This window comes from Bombus pascuorum, chromosome 5, assembly GCF_905332965.1.
Source record: "Bombus pascuorum chromosome 5, iyBomPasc1.1, whole genome shotgun sequence".
NCBI classification, from domain to species: Eukaryota; Metazoa; Arthropoda; class Insecta; order Hymenoptera; family Apidae; genus Bombus; species Bombus pascuorum.
In genome coordinates, this window is record NC_083492.1 from 11642875 (window position 1) to 11663453 (window position 20579).

General features: G+C 25.0%; 3 protein-coding genes across 5 annotated transcripts; 1 reads left to right on the forward strand and 2 right to left on the reverse strand.

Annotated features, from left to right (window-relative positions):
• Window positions 1–27: 27 nt before the first annotated feature.
• On the reverse strand, window positions 28–1470 carry LOC132907024 (leptin receptor overlapping transcript-like 1). Its single transcript, XM_060959751.1, has 5 exons — window positions 1283–1470; window positions 1139–1213; window positions 813–1011; window positions 534–687; window positions 28–457 (listed from the first exon to the last, which is right to left on the reverse strand). Exons 2-4 carry the CDS (start codon window positions 1177–1179, stop codon window positions 574–576), a joined length of 354 nt encoding a protein of 117 aa, XP_060815734.1. The 5' UTR covers window positions 1180–1213; window positions 1283–1470; the 3' UTR covers window positions 28–457; window positions 534–573.
• A 1130-nt stretch (window positions 1471–2600) lies between these two features.
• Window positions 2601–8766, forward strand: LOC132907012 (transitional endoplasmic reticulum ATPase TER94). The gene is made up of 13 exons (XM_060959723.1): window positions 2601–2744; window positions 3974–4330; window positions 5020–5212; window positions 5286–5520; window positions 5592–5725; window positions 5797–6045; window positions 6120–6284; window positions 7031–7153; window positions 7273–7485; window positions 7550–7858; window positions 7958–8119; window positions 8237–8391; window positions 8527–8766. The coding sequence occupies exons 1-13, from the start codon at window positions 2728–2730 to the stop codon at window positions 8615–8617; spliced, it is 2403 nt and encodes an 800-aa protein (XP_060815706.1). The 5' UTR covers window positions 2601–2727; the 3' UTR covers window positions 8618–8766.
• A 1407-nt stretch (window positions 8767–10173) lies between these two features.
• On the reverse strand, window positions 10174–20577 carry LOC132907014 (WD repeat domain phosphoinositide-interacting protein 2). 3 transcript variants are annotated; one of them, XM_060959726.1, is made up of 11 exons: window positions 20154–20577; window positions 19419–19501; window positions 19041–19207; window positions 18417–18611; window positions 18235–18351; window positions 17994–18148; window positions 17738–17911; window positions 17562–17669; window positions 16793–16896; window positions 14161–14217; window positions 10174–12253 (listed from the first exon to the last, which is right to left on the reverse strand). In XM_060959726.1, the coding sequence occupies exons 1-11, from the start codon at window positions 20288–20290 to the stop codon at window positions 12138–12140; spliced, it is 1413 nt and encodes a 470-aa protein (XP_060815709.1). In that variant the 5' UTR covers window positions 20291–20577; the 3' UTR covers window positions 10174–12137. The 3 variants fall into 3 exon arrangements, with proteins under 3 accessions (XP_060815709.1, XP_060815710.1, XP_060815711.1); XM_060959727.1 differs by lacking the exon at window positions 14161–14217 and having other exon boundaries at window positions 20154–20575; XM_060959728.1 differs by lacking the exons at window positions 10174–12253; window positions 14161–14217 and adding an exon at window positions 16294–16567 and having other exon boundaries at window positions 20154–20576.
• Window positions 20578–20579: the final 2 nt, after the last annotated feature.

Below are 20579 nucleotides of genomic sequence, written 5' to 3' on the forward strand. Positions count from 1 at the left end.
GTTAATTAATAAAAATAACAGGAAGTATGAAGTAATGTAAAAAATTGTTTATTAATATTGCTTTCAAGAACTTAAATTCAATAAATATAAATATTAAATTTTACATGTTTTAGCATAGTTATGTTTTTTAATTTTATCCGAAGAGATTTATAAAAATTGTTATTTTTTAAAATCTAAAATTTTGGATACTGCATAAAAATATCAAAATAAATCATTAACTTTAGTATTGGTTATTGTAATACTCTTTGTTATAATATTAATATCTGTATATGATATATATATATATACTATATATACTATATATCTATAGTATAATATATATGTGTGTGTATATATATATATCTGTATGTATCATGTAAGTAATATACTATAAATGTTGCAATGACTTAAAATCAACATATGACTGTCAGTCAGTGCAATATATGATTTGCATTCTTCTTTTTATTTTGCAAAAAACCTAAAAGTATTCAAATTATTTATTACAAAGTGTAAAAAATGTATCAAAAGTAATACATTATAAACCAAAATATTACCATGTAAAATTAATAAATAAGTACGATGAAGTACACCATTTCAACAAGTGTTATATCCAACCCCATCCTGATCAAAGGTTGCAAAAAGTCCGACTAGAGTTAGATACATAATAATATTACCTGATAAAGTCAAATAACAAGCGCCCCATTGTATCTGAAAATGCATAATAGAAATATACATCACTTATATCAGTGAATTGTTTTATCTAATCTAATATAATAATGATATAATACAATAATACAATAATCAGATTAAAAAATATGTGTATACGACTATACCACTGGATCATTGACTGGAGACCGAGCTAAGACAATAGGAAGAGCAAATGATGATACAACAAAACCTGTAGTAATGAATATTGCAAACTCCAAACATGGATTAGGATTATTGTCAAAATCATTTGTATAACGACGTGCAATTATAGTTGGAATTGGTGCTAATATATAAAATAGTATGACAAAAAGTGGCCACCATACTCTGAAAACAATATATTATAAAAACTAATACGCATTTTGATACTGTAATTTATGTTTGTAATATTAAAGCACTATGTAAATAGTATTAAATACAAAATAAATAATTATATGTTAATAATAATACTTACTTATATGCAGGTAAAGCACAACCTAGTATAACAAATGTCATACCAATAGAGCCTCCAAATGCCAAAAGTACTAATCTATAAAAGGATTTTTGGCTATAAATTGTCTTAAAAAATTTTGTATAAATTATATTTTAAAATACTTACGCTGTTTAATAGTGAAGGCCATTAATAGCATGGAACAAACCAAGAGAAATTTATATAAATTATTATACATAAAAAAGATATATAACTTTTATATTATAAGTTATCATAGTTGTCAAATTTGTCCAATGAGAAACTTTATCATATTTTATGATTTGAAATAATACGATTAATGGTCTAATTATAAAATAATTCATGCAAGATACACATATAAACATAAAATGTGAAAAACAAGAGAATGTTTGTACTAATGAATCCTTTTGGTTTCTTCATTTTATGTATAATTTGAAATAATACCTTTTATACTTCTAAAAATTTGTATATAAACATTTAAAAGAATTACATCTGTTTCATAAATGTTTAACATACAAAACAAATATTAATTAGTAAATCTGAATACACATAAATGTTTATAATATTTAAAAATTATTATAGTAAGAAAAGTTAGTAAAATGAAATACAGTAAATTTGTACTATATAAAAATAAAATAGTATATAATATATATATGTTTATAAAATAAATTAATAAACATGCGTTAGTTACATATAGAAATTTGACAGCAATGACAATAAGAGTAGTGAGGTTATGTTTAGACGTATCATCTTTAATTCAGCTTTTTCATTAAACTTCCATCGGCAATATCATATTTTTTAATTTTATAATAAAAACTTATGTATTTATGCAATTAAATGTATATGCCGAATAACCTTTAATTCCAGCCATTATAGACCGATTTGACAAGTAAGAAGTATGTACTTATATTTATCGTATTTCCACTTTGAGAATGTCGTGACGTAAGCCATCGAAAGCTTAACATACTTTTAAAACTAGACACATGCTAGTAGATTATCTAATGAATACAGTGTAAATTTAAAAAAGAGAGAGGTTTTTTTTACGAATATCTATATTTATTACAAATATTACAATCCATTTAATATTTCAAATTATATTTTGAGTTAATAAATATCTAGTAATACTTATATATTCAGAAATTTAGAAAAAAATGAAAAACATTTATAGGATATTATAAAATACAAAATTTTACATATTAAATTGACAAAAGTAACAGTACTCAATAATTTGTTTATACTAATATATATTTTGCGTATCTGAAATTGAATAGTAATGTATATTAAAATTTTTTAGAATTTCTGTAGTAAAATATAATTAATTAAATAATCAAAATTAAGAACTGAAAATTACGATAAGTAACGATAGTTTAAAGGCTCCGTAGCCAATAAGATATTTTAAAATGGCAAATCTATTTGCCTATTGTAAATTTGCCTTCAGCTTTTGATTCGACAATAGGGGAGCCCAATGCAAGCCATGAAAGTTCAAATGAGAATGTTCATTGGATCGGCTATAGGTGTAGCTGACTTGTACGTGTACGATATCAAGTTCTGCTCATTACGTGTGCATTTTCTTTTGCGTTGAAATCTACAGAATAATGGGCGAACCAAAAAGGTAAGACAATTTAACAAAAAAAAAGCTATTTAATCAAATAATATTTGTAATGGTATAATTTTAATACTTCAATGTTCAAAAACATAAAGTATACAAATAAATTGTATCCATGCTTCCAATTTTACGTTGTCATCATGTCGACGCAACGCGTCTTTTTATAGATTCTTATGAAAATAAATGATATCTATTAAATTTTCTTCTATAAAAATTAATCATTCAGTATAAACTGCAATTTTTCTTATGATAACAACCTTCAATAACAAAAATCGCGCTTATCATTTTTGTGTGCCGACTGTTCATGGCCGAATACTATACTGAACATGACAAAGGAATTTTGCTGATACTGATATTTATTTCTTACTATGATATTTTTTAATCTTATAAAGAATTCTTAGTAAAAATAAAAGCTATATAATTTTACTTCTATTTAGTTTCAAGAGATAACTATAACACAAAACTGCGTAAACATCATATGTTCAGTTTTAAAAGCTAAATACATTAATTTTTTAATTACATTTTATATGATTATCACATACGATCTTATTCACACTATAAATGAAAAATTTTACAAATTATATTTTATAGGTTTAATGTATATCTTGTATATGTAAGATGTCTATTATTTATTCTATATATAAAAACAAAAGTTTGAAAACGCCGATATTTTTTATCAAAAATTAAAATTAAGGGAAAGACATGTTAAATTATTATTATCAAATTTTATAGAGTACAAAAGAATTTTGAAGTTTAATAACATTAATCATAATGCATATATATTTATATATTTATGATGAAAAAATACATTAGTTTAATGTAAATAGATTATAATATCAAAATTAATTTCTTAATTATACATATATAATGATAATTCATTAAATATATAATATATAAATATATATATCATATATATTATATGTTATCATAAAATAGTAATAAATAAAATATATGTCATAAGAAAACATATTATGAGTTAAGAAAGTTATGCTTGTTAGTAACAAAAATAAATGAGGCATTAAGATTATTATGTTCATAGTACTACTTAAGTGGTTATATAGACATTATATAAATGACATAAAGACATTAACTTTAATAGATTAAATTAGTAGATAAAAACTAAAATAGTTTAGTCATAAATTAAAATTACTTTTTATTTATCAGCATTATATATATTTTATTTAATGATTAATATCTCTTTGTTGAAATTAATTAAATGTCTTGTGTTATAACAGTGAAGATTTGGCGACAGCAATTCTTCGAAAGAAGGACAAGCCAAATAGATTATTAGTGGATGAAGCTATTGCAGATGATAATTCTGTAGTAGCTCTTTCTCAAGCAAAAATGGATGAATTGCAACTTTTCCGAGGAGATACAGTATTGTTAAAAGGAAAAAGACGCAAAGAAACTGTGTGCATTGTTCTTTCTGACGATACATGCCCTGATGAAAAAATTCGCATGAACCGTGTTATAAGAAATAATTTGCGTGTACGTTTAAGTGATGTTGTTTCTGTACAAGCATGTCCAGAAGTTAAATATGGAAAACGCATTCACGTACTACCAATGGATGATACAGTAACTGGTCTTACAGGGTAATCAATAGCTTTTTTAGAAAAATGAAAAATATATTTTTCATATTTTAATTTTAATTTTAACTATATCATATTTTTAAATAATGAGTTAATTTTAAATGACATTTAATTTTGATAATCAAAATTATTTTGTTATTTACTCATTATTATTGTTTTTTTGTTTTACACATATATAAAGATACAAAATGTGCCTAGTGTAATAATTGTTCTAGTCAAAACAACATTAGGTATATTTTACATCTTTCCAACTAATATTTAAGATACATAAAATAATTATATATAAAGTAACAAATGAAATCAAATCAGTACTTCTTTCAGTTTAACCTGAAAGTAGTGCATATATTCTAGTATTTTGACATTGCATGCTAATCAAAACAATAAATTTTATAAAACGAAGTAAAGTTATATATTAAAGTTAGGCAAAATATGGCTACTTACTTTCACTTATTTCCCTTAAATAATTTAAAAAATTAATTTTTAGTTACATTTACTTTTATATATTTTTAGTTAAATTTATTTTATATATTTATATATTTTAGTTAAATTTATAATTAAAAATCAATTTAGTTAAAAATTTAATATTATGATAAAAAGTATATAATTAGTTTATTACAACAGATATGTTTGAAAATATGTGATATAAAAAATATAATGTAATATAATGTAAGTAACTTACTTTTTTGTTATAGAAACTTATTTGAAGTATATTTAAAACCATACTTCTTAGAAGCTTATCGCCCTGTTCATAAAGATGATAATTTTATTGTACGTGGTGGTATGCGTGTTGTAGAATTTAAAGTAGTAGAAACAGATCCTGGACCATTTTGTATTGTAGCTCCTGATACAATTATTCATTGTGAAGGTGATGCTATTAAGAGGGAGGTTAGTTCAGTATAATCTTTCAACAAGTATTTATTTCTTTATATCGTAATATAAATATATAAAAACATTGTAGGAGGAAGAAGAGGCTTTAAATGCTGTAGGTTACGATGATATTGGTGGTGTTCGCAAACAATTAGCTCAAATTAAAGAAATGGTAGAATTACCTTTAAGGCATCCATCTTTGTTTAAAGTTATTGGTGTTAAACCACCTCGTGGTATTCTTTTATATGGCCCGCCAGGCACAGGAAAAACCCTTATTGCTCGAGCTGTTGCAAATGAAACGGGAGCATTTTTCTTTCTTATCAATGGTATGTTAATCTTTAAATATAGTATAATATTTTTTTATTTTAGAATGTTATTCAATTTCTTATATTGAAAGGTCCTGAAATTATGAGTAAACTTGCGGGAGAATCAGAAAGCAACTTAAGAAAAGCATTTGAAGAGGCTGAAAAAAATTCACCAGCTATAATTTTCATTGATGAACTTGATGCCATTGCTCCAAAAAGGGAAAAGGTTTTTATTATTCATTTTATTTTATACATTTACAAATTGACTGTATGATTTATATGTTATTTTCCATCTAGACTCATGGAGAAGTAGAAAGACGTATAGTGTCTCAGTTGTTAACTTTAATGGATGGCATGAAACAAAGTTCCCATGTTATTGTAATGGCTGCTACTAATCGACCTAACAGCATTGATCCTGCATTGCGGCGTTTTGGTCGTTTCGATAAAGAAATTGATATCGGAATACCTGATGCTACTGGTCGTTTAGAAATTTTACGAATTCATACGAAAAACATGAAACTTGCAGATGATGTTGAATTAGAAGAGGTTTATATAATTAAGTTTGAAGTTATTAAATTGTTTATTTTAATAACATTTACTGAATTAATGCAATCGTTTAGATTGCAGCGGAAACACATGGGCATGTAGGAGCTGATTTGGCTTCGTTATGCTCTGAGGCAGCTTTACAACAAATTCGTGAAAAAATGGATCTCATTGACTTGGAAGAAGAACATATAGATGCTGAAGTTTTATCTTCTCTTGCCGTTACTATGGATAATTTCAAGGTAATTACCTCATGCATTAAACTTTTTCGATCCAATCAGTATGCGACATATGTTTACTATGAATTTATTCTGAAATTTACTATAAATCTTCTTATTTTCTATGTATTATTATTAGTTTTATTTATAAGCATAAGGATATGCAAAAGGGATCTTGCAGAACTATTTCCCCAGTCATATGTTTTCTCCAGACTTCCTGTTATTGCTGCATAGTTATCAGTAAATTGTAGATATTTATGCACATTTATATTTTCATAGATGTAATTTAAAAAATGGAACCTAAATAGAGGATTGTTTTATCTACTAAATATTGTGCAAAATATTATACTTTAGATGTTTTATTTATTTTTGCACATTATACAAGATATATGTGCATTTTTATATTTTTAAATTTCCCATAAACGTATATAGATCTGCAGTTTAGTCGTTAGTTTTGAAAAGCTCTTCTGTTTATTTGATCTTAACAATAAAGCTATCCAAATTCGTTTTTTTTTTTTTTTTTTTACTTCAATGATTAGTTTAGTCTTAGCAATTATGATATTGTTAAGTTTTCGAAAATTAATTTGAAATTAATAGTGATATTCAGATAGTGACGACTGCACTGTAATGACATTGAAATTGAAAGACATTCATAAATACTGTAAATATTGTCGTGTCTGAGAAATTAAATTAAATTTATAAACGTATTGTATAATATAAATAATGTTATAATTTACAATATTATAAACAATTTTATATTTTCACTTTAGTATGCTATGACTAAGAGTAGTCCAAGCGCATTGCGAGAAACTATTGTAGAAGTTCCAACTGTGACATGGGATGATATTGGAGGTTTACAAAATGTTAAAATGGAATTACAGGAATTGGTACAGGTAAGAAAATTGTTAATTAAACTACTGTAAATACTAAATTAGACTAAATACTAAATAAATATTATAGTTATACCATAAAATTATGAGATTAAAATAATTATGTTTTCTTTGTCATCTAGTATCCAGTTGAACATCCTGATAAATTCTTAAAATTTGGTATGCAACCATCCAGAGGTGTATTATTTTATGGACCCCCTGGTTGTGGTAAAACATTATTGGCTAAAGCAATAGCTAATGAATGTCAAGCAAATTTTATTTCTGTAAAGGGTCCAGAATTATTAACAATGTGGTTTGGTGAATCTGAGGCGAATGTCAGAGATGTTTTTGATAAAGTAAGTAATTTAAATTCAAAAACATAAAACACAATTATTTTATTTATTATAATCATATTTATAGGCAAGAGCCGCAGCTCCTTGTGTATTATTCTTTGATGAACTCGATTCTATCGCCAAATCGCGTGGTGGTACACTGGGGGATGCTGGTGGAGCAGCAGACCGCGTGATAAATCAAATTTTGACAGAAATGGATGGTATGGGTGCAAAGAAAAATGTATTTATCATAGGAGCTACTAATCGTCCTGATATTATTGATCCCGCTATTCTACGACCTGGCAGATTAGATCAGCTGATTTATATTCCATTACCAGATGAAAAGTCTCGAGAAGCGATTTTTAGAGCTAACCTTCGAAAATCACCTGTAGCGAAGGTAAGGAAAATTAAATAAATTTGTATCTCTAGTAATATTCTACATTTTGCCTCAATACGCCCTAGTTGCCTAATCACATCATTAATATTTGTCTTATAGGATGTAGATTTGAGCTACATAGCTAAAGTAACACATGGTTTTTCGGGTGCTGATATAACAGAAATTTGTCAGCGTGCATGCAAACTTGCTATTAGACAAAGCATCGAAACTGAGATTCGAAGAGAAAAAGAACGTGCTAGTAATCCATCAGCATCTATGGATGTGAGTATCTAAATGTTTTAATGTGACATATATTATTTATATTATTATATTATATATTATTATATATTTTAATCAGTTCCATACTTGTTATTGATAATTTTATATATGATATTATAGATGGATGAAGATGATCCTGTACCAGAGATAACTAGAGCTCATTTCGAAGAAGCAATGAGATTTGCACGACGTTCTGTATCTGATAACGATATTAGAAAATATGAAATGTTTGCGCAGACGCTTCAACAGTCTCGTGGATTTGGAAGTAATTTTAGGTAAGATACATAAATCGTTTAAATATTTTTTAAATTAATGTATGAAAACAATGATAAAGCGTATGCCTATAATTACATATTCTATCTAATATATTAAATTGTATTTGCTCTAAAATAAATTTTAAATATTTGTAGATTTCCGCAAAGCGGAGCAAGCGGTACTCAAGATACAACACAGGGTGACCAAACCTTCCAAGATGATGGAGATGATGATCTTTACAGCTAAGTCCTCATGTCTGTGTACCTCATTACAGTGAGCATGCGACAAAAGGGCCTGTCTATTCTGCAGAAAATACTTTGTGTTTATAAACACAAATTTTACAGAAAAGTAATTCTAAGAAATTGATAATACAAAAATACATGAATCTGATTCAATACCAATTATTCTGCGTTAGTATATGCAATTTTACGTATGTAATTAGGGTAAATTTTAATTAAGCTAAACTAACGATATAAGTGTAATAAAAGAACATTTTTTTATATCCAAATTACACAAGAAAAAATATAAAATTGCGAAAATTATATTGTACTACTAAGATAATATAAATTTAATTTCATTTTATATGTATAAATAAAATGAAATATAATTCGTTGATTATTACTTTATACGTATATAAACTACCCTAATCTCATACGTTATTTTGTATATATATTGCATAGAAATATACGAATTTTCCGTTGTTCATAAGTTTTTCTATGTAATTTTATATTTGGGTTATTCACATAAAAACATAATTCTGATTCTATAACAGTGTTATATATTTTTTCAACTTGACTTAGAGATAGACTCTTTTGCTACGTTGTCGCTGTATTTAATTACATTTCATTGTTCACACTCTGAGATTACAGTAATGTGAGAGTTTAAGCAATGTCAGTGAAATTGTTGGAACTGGTGATGTGTATTGGTGAATTTACAGTCTGCTTGTAGTAGTAAATTTATTTACAAATTACCAAAGAATCTCTTAAAACCTTTCATTTTAGAATAAAGTGTTAACTTCATTATTCATATATTCATGAATATATATATATATATATATATATATATATGTATGTATGTATGTATGTATGTATATATGTGTGTGTATATTCATTCATTCATTTTTATCATAGTTCTCATAACTTTATAGAAGTTGAAGTTCTTTAATTAAGCAATTAAAATTTTCTGATATACATTACTTACCTTTACATTACGTATTTGCAAGTGCATTGTTTATTTTTACATATATAATTCTGAAACTATTGATAGTTCAAATTATTTATTATTTATTTATGCAGCACTTACAAATTTTATTACAAGTTATTACAAAATGCTACATTTTAAACTCTAATTAACTTAAATTTGTGGATACACATTTTTTATGAATATTTATTAAAATATTTGTATGCACATTGAAAAGAAGAAAAGCAAAAATTAAACCACTTTTTAAATAGTATATTATTATATCTTACATTACATTAGATATTTGCAAGTTAGATTAATTCACACTTTACATACTTTTTTATTTGATTTAACATTTTTTATTTTCATTCTCTAAAAGTATATATCTACATATTATTGTTGTAAAATTTCCCAACCTCTTAATATTTCTAATGGAATCATAGCAGTACATCTTTACAAAACATTAAAGTTGCATTAAATACATTATGTAAAATGAATAAAGAATATTATAATAGAATAATAGTTTATTGTATAAAAGTTTATTATTATGTTTAATAATATAATTGTTTTATAACGCACAAAATTTAGAAAGATTGAATGTTTTCATAATTAAAAGCAATGCATCATTATAATTACATATATTCGTAAGAAGTTTTATATGCAATGTCAGTACTTAAAAATTTATTATATATGCGTATGTACACTTGTTTTTAACATTACTTATTTTTATAAAAGTTAAATTATTTACTAAACAAGACATTACGTTCATACAAAAGCACCGAAAGACATTATGGGTCTACAGTATTTGAATTAATAATTACATAGATTATTACCTATTTTTTAAAATAATATTATTGTTTTAAATAACTATGTTGTCTTCATCCTTAGATTAAAGCATATATTATAAAATGAGAACAAAATTTTATTGCTTATGTATTTTCAAAATTATAAACAAACATGTAAAGTCATAGACAGTATATAATATTGTTTTAGACTTGATATGTGAATGTATCAAATGAATTAAAACAGTTCATACCGAAAATAAATGAAATAACAAGGATAACAGACAACACAAGATCTGTGTCATATAAAAATTTTTAATTACAAATATGTAAATATAATATCCTGAATTTTGCTTTGTTCTATTATTTTAAACATTCAAAAGTAAAGACAAATATTAAGTTTAGAATAAATATAAAGAGAGCAAGCAAAGTGCAGAAATATATAAGTGGAACTGATAATATAACAAAAAAAAAACGTCATAAAACTAACACAATATAGGAAAACTACTTGGAATTTATAATATACCTTCAGAAATGCCACAATCTTTCATTATGCATAATACATATAAGGTTATAATAAATTTAAAAATTGATTGATACTATATATAGAAAAATATTTAAACAAACTGATAAAATATTTTCAACTAGATATTTTACTTTAAGAAAAACATGAAAAATAATGGAATCCATTCAATTTTTTGATAAATGAGACTATTGAAAACATACTAAATATATAACAATTGCATTATTATACACTGAATAAAGTACAATAATTGAAAAGAAGATAAAATTTTTTCAATGTCTTGGTTTAATAAATGATATTTAATTATATTATTTCCTAAAAGATGTCTTCATACGCATTGTAAATATTTTATGTTCAAAATAATTTTAACTTGAATAAAAATTCAAATATAATGAAATTCATTTCATTTTATATATAACTGTTTATATAAATCTATTTTTCACATTTACATTATATGAAGTATTTCATATATAAAGAAAACATGAAATATGTTATCACAAGTATTTTCAGAATATTCCATTTTTGAAAAATATTCATGGACAAGCTTGTTAAAAACATGTAAGTATTATACTTTTCCCAAAACGTCAATTTATAATATTTCTTAAAAGAATAAGAGGTTGTTTTATTAATCACTGAACACACAGAATATGACAATATATAATTACAAAATACAGTAATTCAATAAAAATAAGTACAAAACATTCAATAAGAATATTATGTACTGAAAAAAATGTTTTTTGCATGTCTAATGTATGTAGTATCTTGTTATAAACATTGTTTTAATAATTCATAGTAAAAATACTTAAATGTCTACATACTGTTTCACATAAGTTTATGTTAAACATTTTTGCTAAATATTTTCAAGCATATTACACCTTGAATTTTTTCAATGTATTTTCTTTTAAGCATTGCAGTAACCATCATTAAATTACTAAACTTTCTAAAATCAACTGCATGCTCTTTGATGATAATAGAATTCTAATACAAAATACTGACTTGAAAAACTGAAACTAAAAGTATCATAAGAATTCTTTCAAGTTATTAACTTTTGATACGATATGAATATCTAGGTATATGATAGCTTTAGTATTTATATAACTTATACAAATTCATCACTGTTTCTTTATAATATTTTCATTAAAAAAGAATTTGTTGCTTTCCTGAATTTGCAACATTAGCTATGATTATAGATTCATAGTTGACCTGTATTCAGTGTTCTAATTTCAATCACTGTGAGATATAATTCATCCTCATAATTTTTGATATGCCTCAATTATTACACTCAATCCGTCCTTTGCGTAACAGGTGGAAATTCAGTATCATCTTTCAAACGGAAGGAACCCGAAAAGCCTGGTGGACTCTCAGTTGCTGCTATCATCTCGTGATACTTTTCTGACTCTATAAAAATCCATTTATTTATTTCGATCATAAATATTCAAATTAATAACCATTTTAAGCGGATGTAACGATAAAGATGTATGAAATTGGAATTCAATGATACATGATATATTTTTCATATCAGATTTCATTAAAAAATTTTCAATATTTATCAACACAAAACTAAATATAACGGAAAAATATTTCAATTATCATTGTTTTTATTATTTTTTCGAAATGTAGTTGCAACATTTGTTAATGAATGTTAATAATTAAAAGACTCATTAACATTAATTTACAAGAAATATCTTTCACAATAAATCAGAGAAATTTATCTGTTCTTCAAAATTATTATTTTACTTATTTATATTATTTCCTAATATTGTGATACAAATATAATTAGAAATTTAATTAATAATTTTATTTCTAATAAAATAAAATTTAACTTATATATAAATACTCATTTCATTCATTGAAATATAGCTTATATACAGGATGCCTCACCTAACTCCACCTTAATTATTCTCTTATTTGTCATCGTACAAAAAAATGTTTCAACAGAAAATTATTGTATTTTAGAAGAGAAATCAGGCTATGAGAATGAAAATCATCGAGCAAATCACATCTTCTGAGATTTTACTAATAATGTTTTTGTTTAAGAAAGAACTTGTTTTTTGTTTAGCATTAAAAAAGTGAGATCAAAATGCACCCAAGCATATCCCATACTATGACCTTCAAATAACCTGAAGATTTCCTACCTAAACAATTGAGGTAAAAGCTCATGAATAATGAATTGCAGACGCAAAATATAAGCATTTTAGTCATATTATGTATTCTTTTTCAAACTCAATACATTTATTTAGATGTAGAACTATTGCAGGCCCAGCTCTTTTTACTGTATCCAAAGATATGCTTGCACATATGATGTTAGAAATACACACTTTCACTTCAGAACCTTGAAAATTGCTATGTACTATATCTTTGATCATGCACTTTAGCACATTAAAATAATAAAGAATGCGATTAAACTGTTCATTTTGTTTCTGTAATTCATTTGAGCTTCCATCTCAATTATCTACTTAGAAAATTTTCTGCCCAGGTTATTTCAAGATCATGGTATGTGATGCATTTTGATCTAAACTGATAAACAAAAGAATAAGTCATTTTGCTTAAAAAAGAAAAACGTTACTATTAGTAAAATATGACTTGAGATGATTTTCACTCTCAGAGCCTAATTTCCATTCTGAAATACAATAATGTTCCTCTCTAAACATTTATTTGTTTCACAACAAATAAGAAAGTAATTAAGGGTGGTAGAGTTGAATGGGACATCTTGTATATTTTAAAAATAATATACGTTCATATGTTTAAAATATCTTAATGCGTATTTTACTTTCTTATAATATAAAGTAATTACCTGCAAATTTATTTTTTCTTGATTATTAATTTCGAATGTTTAAACATCTTGTCTATATTATTATGATTCAAAGTATTTTAATAATCAAGAAAAGTTTATTATCAAATTAAATTATAATAGTAAACATGAAATTCGGATATGCAGATTTTCATTTTGTTTTAGTTACACAAAAATAAAATTTAGTATTTTATACATACCCAAGTGCATATTAATTATTGCTTGTATGTAGTTGCTCTTTAATAACGTAATATTATGTTTGTTGTTATAAGTATATTTAAACTATGATTATTAAATTTTAGTAAATATACATTTAAAATATATAGCACCCAAACCATGTAAGAATTACTTAATGTTACTCTCATTCTTTTACTCACTGCATATACAAAAAAATATGTAGGATAAAGTATTAATTATAGCAGAAAAACCACAGTAAAAGAATTTTTAAGTAGAATGTATATGGAGAATGAGAGTGAAAAAAAAGCAAGGGACAGAATAGAGAATATACCAGTACCTGACATGGAGTCTGGCGAGCGGCCGCGCAACACACCCGCGTAGCTATTTATGCAGGCTTCAGTGGATAATAAAAAGAAAAAAATTACATCAAGTAAAGTCAATTGTTGGGGCCCCCCTTTAGCCCCTAAAGAAGTTACTTATTTACTTAAGAGGGGTTAGAAGCAAGGAAAGAGAAAATATAAAGTAAATAATAAAAAATGATAAATAGTGTCAGCACAAGGGATTAGATAAGTAGTATTTATAATAAATAATAAAACAAAAGAATAATTTAATTTTACTACGCAATTAATAACATCATTTTTTCTAAAAGCATTGTATGAGTATCTTATTTGAAAGGAGTTAGGACATATTGTTCTAAATATTTCTAAAATTGTAATTAATCATTTGATAGATATATTTCTTAATAATATTTTAACGATTATCATATGTCATAATTCAAAATACCTAAAACAACGTCCTAGAACTAACTAAATTACATACAGTAAGGAAGCATAATTAAACTAATAACAACAATTTTTAAGAATACATTATTCTCTATAATTGTTTAAATCTTAATTGTTAAAACTGTATTTTTTAATATTTCAAACTTTTGTCCTATATACATCTATAAATAAATAACATGAATTGAAAAGCTCAGTTTTACATTGAGCAATATATAATTAATTTTGTATACACAAAAGTTAGTGTAATTTCAGTTCACTACGATAAATTAATATATTACTTTTATTAATAATGAAGACTTAAAATTTTATTTGCAAACAAAGCATTATAAAAATACATTTGTCTCTATAGCAAGATAATCTAAAATTTTAAGACACTAAACAATTATTTAATTGTATATGTGCATGCATCATATATTTTTAATATATCACTTTCATTTTAACTTGAAAATTAAGAATATCTTTAATCTGGTGTATCTCTGATATGTATGTCTATATATATATATATATGGCGACATTTCAAAACAAAACTTATTGAATTAATTAAACACTCATAAATATTTCCTCCAAAAACATATGTAAACATAATGTAATTTATATTATGTAAATTACAATCGTCCAGATTAATATAACCAAACAGATGAATAATTTGTTAATATTTAACATTTGTTACTGTTTTTAGTATTATTCTCTAGGAAACAATACAAAATTTAACTTTATCGCAAATTTGTAATAAAAAGAAAGTTATTTAACAAAGCTAATTCATATATTTTATCATTATTTTTAAATTTATGTAGTAAAACTTAATAAGTATAGAACTGAATGATCAATATAAAAATATATGTATATATACAGACTCTTTCCACACTATCAAAAATATTATGCTCTTACAAATTTAAAAGCATATTATTCAATACAAAACTGAGTTTTCATACATTTACTTTATTATTCGATAAAGTGAAAAATATGAAACAATTAAAGTTATGTCTTTGTAGTATACTAATCAAAATGGTATAATTTTACTAAAATTACAATATATATACAATATATATATATTGTAATTTTATGTTAAATAATGATTGTTTATAAACAATTTTGTTATTAATTTAGTTATGCTCTTTATTGTATTTATTTTGAAAAAGAATGTATTTATGTACATTAAACACTTATTTATTTTTAATTTGTATCTGATGTAAAAATAACTTTAATAAAATAAGTATTTCCAATTCTATGATAATGATAATTACTTTACAAACTTATATTAATATGTACCCTATGCACAAATATACACTATGCATATCTATTATTAAGAACATTAATCTTAATGTATGTATTTTAGTAAATTGCGTTAAGTAATAATAAATATTAATAAAATATAATCTTCATTAATAACTCATTAAAGTATTATAAAATGGATTTCTTCATAATTTCCCATTAGTTGTGAGTCATATTGTATTGTTCATTAATCTTAATATTTAAAAAAATAAAATTTGTCATGATTCTGAATATAAAAAAACATTTATCATGTTTTACAATATTCATTTATATACACTTCTGCATATACAAAAATATAATTTGATTTTAATATGTTATATCCAATGTGGTATTTAGTTTGTAAAAGTAGAACTAAATATTGAATATTCTTTTTGTACATGGTAAAATTATTTCAACTTTTTACATTCTGTATAATATAAAATGCTACAATATGTCAAAATCTATATTGTCAATAATAAATTTAATATTCACTTCTTTAAATATACAGTTTCTTTAATAAAATTTTGTTATATTAATTACAACATAAATATAGATAAGAACCATATTGTATACAAATAAATGCACATATGCATTAACAAAATATGATATACAATTATAATTTGTGCATGTTAATACTGCATCTACAGCAATTATAATATATCTATACATGTACGTTTGTCTTAAAAACAGAGAAGGCAAGCCAAACTTAATCTGTAAATATTTTAAAACAAAAACTCTTAAGCATTTCTTGATTTTAAGATAAGAATTCATCAGTATTTAAATCGAATATTAAAGTTCAATGAATCTTATAATATTATAGTATAGTTATGTTAATGTGTCAGTTTCATACGAATGATATATCTTTATCGTCAACACGCTCGATCGTAAAACCTACATTATTTTTAATATATTGAAATACTTATGATATTGTCATACCTGTATTTTGTACTATTCGTGCAGTATTCGTTCCTGAAGGAGGTTCTGTAGATCCTGCTGTAGACGCACTAGCACAGTCCACTTCATCTCGTTTACCGTCTAATCTATAAATGTAATTTATCATTTATATCTCATTATTTACATGACTAGAAAATTTAAATGATATTTTATGATATAATAATAATAATATTTTATTGTACATCGTAATGTAATAACTTTATGTCTATTACAATAAGGTTTTTTGGCACAACGGATTGATTTATTTAGTATATCTTTACTTATTTTAGGAATTGTTATTCTAATCTTATAAAATAAATTAAATATAGATATATTTTATGCTATAAAAGAATTTTAAATAATCAATTTAAAACAATTTATAGAAATTTAATTTTCATGTAAATACACTGAATTATTTAAAAAAATATATAAGTATATATTTTGTTAAACTCAGGAAAAGTTTGAAAAATTTAAGTTATTAGAGAAAATTATCATGTATAATTGATTCAATCATATACAATGATTTTTAAGGAAATACTAGGAAAAATTATAACTACTAGATGGATGGTAAATTAGAAAAATTTGTACATATTTTCAATAGTTAAAAAATAATAGCATGCGTATATTTAAATCAGACAGGTTATAGAATACAAGCAATGTAATTGTACTGCATGATAGATAAGAAGTTATGTGCAATACAAAATAATTAAATATCAAAATTATTGATGAGAAATGAATTAAATTAGAAATATTGTATTGTAAGAGTACAAACCTATGTTGTTTAAGCAATGTACAATCTCCACCTTCAGTTGAGTCCAAATTATAAACATACAAATAACCCTCAGCACTAGCCACCAACAACCTAAGTACTTTATGTACGCTGTATAATAAAATACATTTTAGAAAAAGTATATATGTTTACATACGTAATTTATTAATTAAACTTACACTGTGATGGCACAAACATTTTTTAATCCTTGAAATGGCAAATGGACGCTAGCAAAGGCACGTCCTTGATTGAAAACATCAGTTACTTGTGATGGTAAATAATTAGCTGATGCAGATACAGCCTTTGTTAAGTATCCCATCCAAGTTTGTGATTCTTCTGTTGTTTGCCGCAATCTGATAATAATAAAAGAAAATTTGAATCATTAAAATGAAAATTTGATGGTAGCATTAAGTTAAATAATGACAAATTACATACGCTTCCTTTGGTTCTTCCAACTTGAAAATATGCACTGTTTCTGTATTACTTGAACAACAAAGAAACATAGAGTCCACACTAAAAGCAAGACTGCTTATAGATACGCATCGCTTAACCCCACGACGAAATTCAAACAGTTTTGTACCATCATGAACCTTCAGAGATATAAAGAACCTTCAGCAATGCATCTAAATTTAGGAACTGATCAAATAATTAATGCAATATGAATAATTAAACTTACATGGAAAACTCTAATTACAGTACCCTTTTCGGAAGCAGTAGCTACTTTGGTACCGTTAGGGCTAAATGCAAGTGCTGCCAATGGGCTGTCATGCGCAGGAATCATAGTTTTAGCTTGCTAAAAATAAAAAGTACATTTAAATGTGTAATCCCTATCTTTGTTAAGATTTTTATAATACTTACAAGATTAATTGCGTCAAATATTTGAACTTCACCAATTGTGTTTGAACCTGGATAAGCTAAATAACAATTATCACTATTTATTGATAGTGTACACAGACCTGCTAAATTAGGTGGAGTATCACGAATTGTGTGTAGCACTTTCATGTCTCTTATGTTATGAATATATAATGATTCTTCCAGACATACCACTAATCTCTGTAAATTTATATTACTTTATAATTCCTATATATTTAAAAAGATTATGATAATATGATGTATATCGTTTTATTAATAGAAACTCGTTTATAGAAATATTTGATACATCTGATCTATCTATAAGTGATATTATATAGGAAGTCTCATTTAAATCAGTTGTTCCAAGAATGTTCATGTTTCTTATGTTCAAGTCTCCTTCATATTAAATAAAGAAAAGATTAAAACTAATTTCTACAAAAATAGTTTAACATATGTTATTTCATAGCTTTATGTATCAAAATACATAATTTGAGATAATACACAAACTTAATTTCATCCACAAAATATTTATTTCAATGAAAAGAACTAAAATTAAAATTTAAATAAACTAGTTTCTATTATCATACTATCATACATTCACAATTGCTATAATAATATGATGAAACTTACTGCCCTATTCAATTTCACAGCCAAAATAGTATTAGAATAACTATAATGGCAAATTTCAGTGCCCTTCCTAAAGTGACAAACTTTGAGTTTACGAGGCGATCTTAAACTAACTACCGCCACAAGACTGCTGCTGAATAGTCGTTCAACAATGTATATGTCTTCAGTATCTGTAGTTTACATAATGATACATAATTGAAAAGATGATCTAGTAAAGAGATATAGCAAAAGATACTAAAGATAACAGAATATATATTAAGAAAACATAATTTCTAAATTAAAGGTTTCTAAAAATATAAAATACTTGTCTATGCATGTATATATGACTAATATATACAAACAATTTCAATGTTTATTTTTAAATGTATAAAAATTTGTTACCATTTTCATATATTTTCTCAAGATGGTCAACAGAGCTTAAAGAAAAAAGTTTGTAGCCTGCCTTTGATCCTACTGCCAAAGATCTGAAATGAATTTTATATAGAATAACTATTATCAATAAGATACAGGGCTTTGAAACATTAACAAGTTTTCAAATTAAATTACATTGCATTAGCAATTAGTAATAATTAGTATAGTAATAGTTATTGCAAATATATTGATATTGTAAAATATAAAATATTATATATTAATAACGGATTAATTAATAAGGAAATAATTCTTCTTTCTTCAAGGCAGCTTGAAACAATGATGACAAATTAAAAGTGACAGAGAAACCAAGATAATAACATGATAATGATAAAAGGCATTAGGTATATAAAAATTTTTATGATCATAATCATTTTAATCATAATAATCATTTTATAACAATGATAGGCAAGGCAATCGATATGTATGACTACTACATCAATAATACGCATCAATAATAGGTAAACGAAGATGAATAACGCAGACAAATAGAAACACTATAAGAAATCCAGATATGTACGCGTCAGCAGGTATATACAAAATACAGAATGTTTTATGTAATTGATGAAACAAAGATATATTAATACACAGGATATATACTTAATTTTGTTTTTAAAAAAAACAAATTTCAATTCGTAATGAAGTAACAATAAGGTTAGGGAACAAAGGACGACGTCCTCACTTCACAACCGAGGGTGCGACACTTACGTGCAATCCTGATTGAAGTTAACAAAGAAAACACGACTTTGAGGATCAGTAGTCTGATTTGCGAGGTTCATTAGTCCTGATATACTGTATTTTAATCCTTGTGTCAATACATCCACGTTATGCACGAGATTTTGCATAAATCGCACGGACGATCCGCGTAAGAACACTTTATCCACTTCTTTCTTAATTTCTTTTTATATCCTTTTCTCTCTTTATTTTTATTGCCTCTCTTTATCTGTTTCTCTTTTTCTTTGTACGTATGCTCATACAAATACACGCACGCGCACGCTTCTACAAGATTTGTGAACAGATGTCGAACTTGGTGTCGACGATTCCTACAAGTGACTATGTATACAGCGCAGTGTACAGATTCATACTACCAACGTTTCATATATCGAACAGCTGACAATCTCTACTAAGCTGACT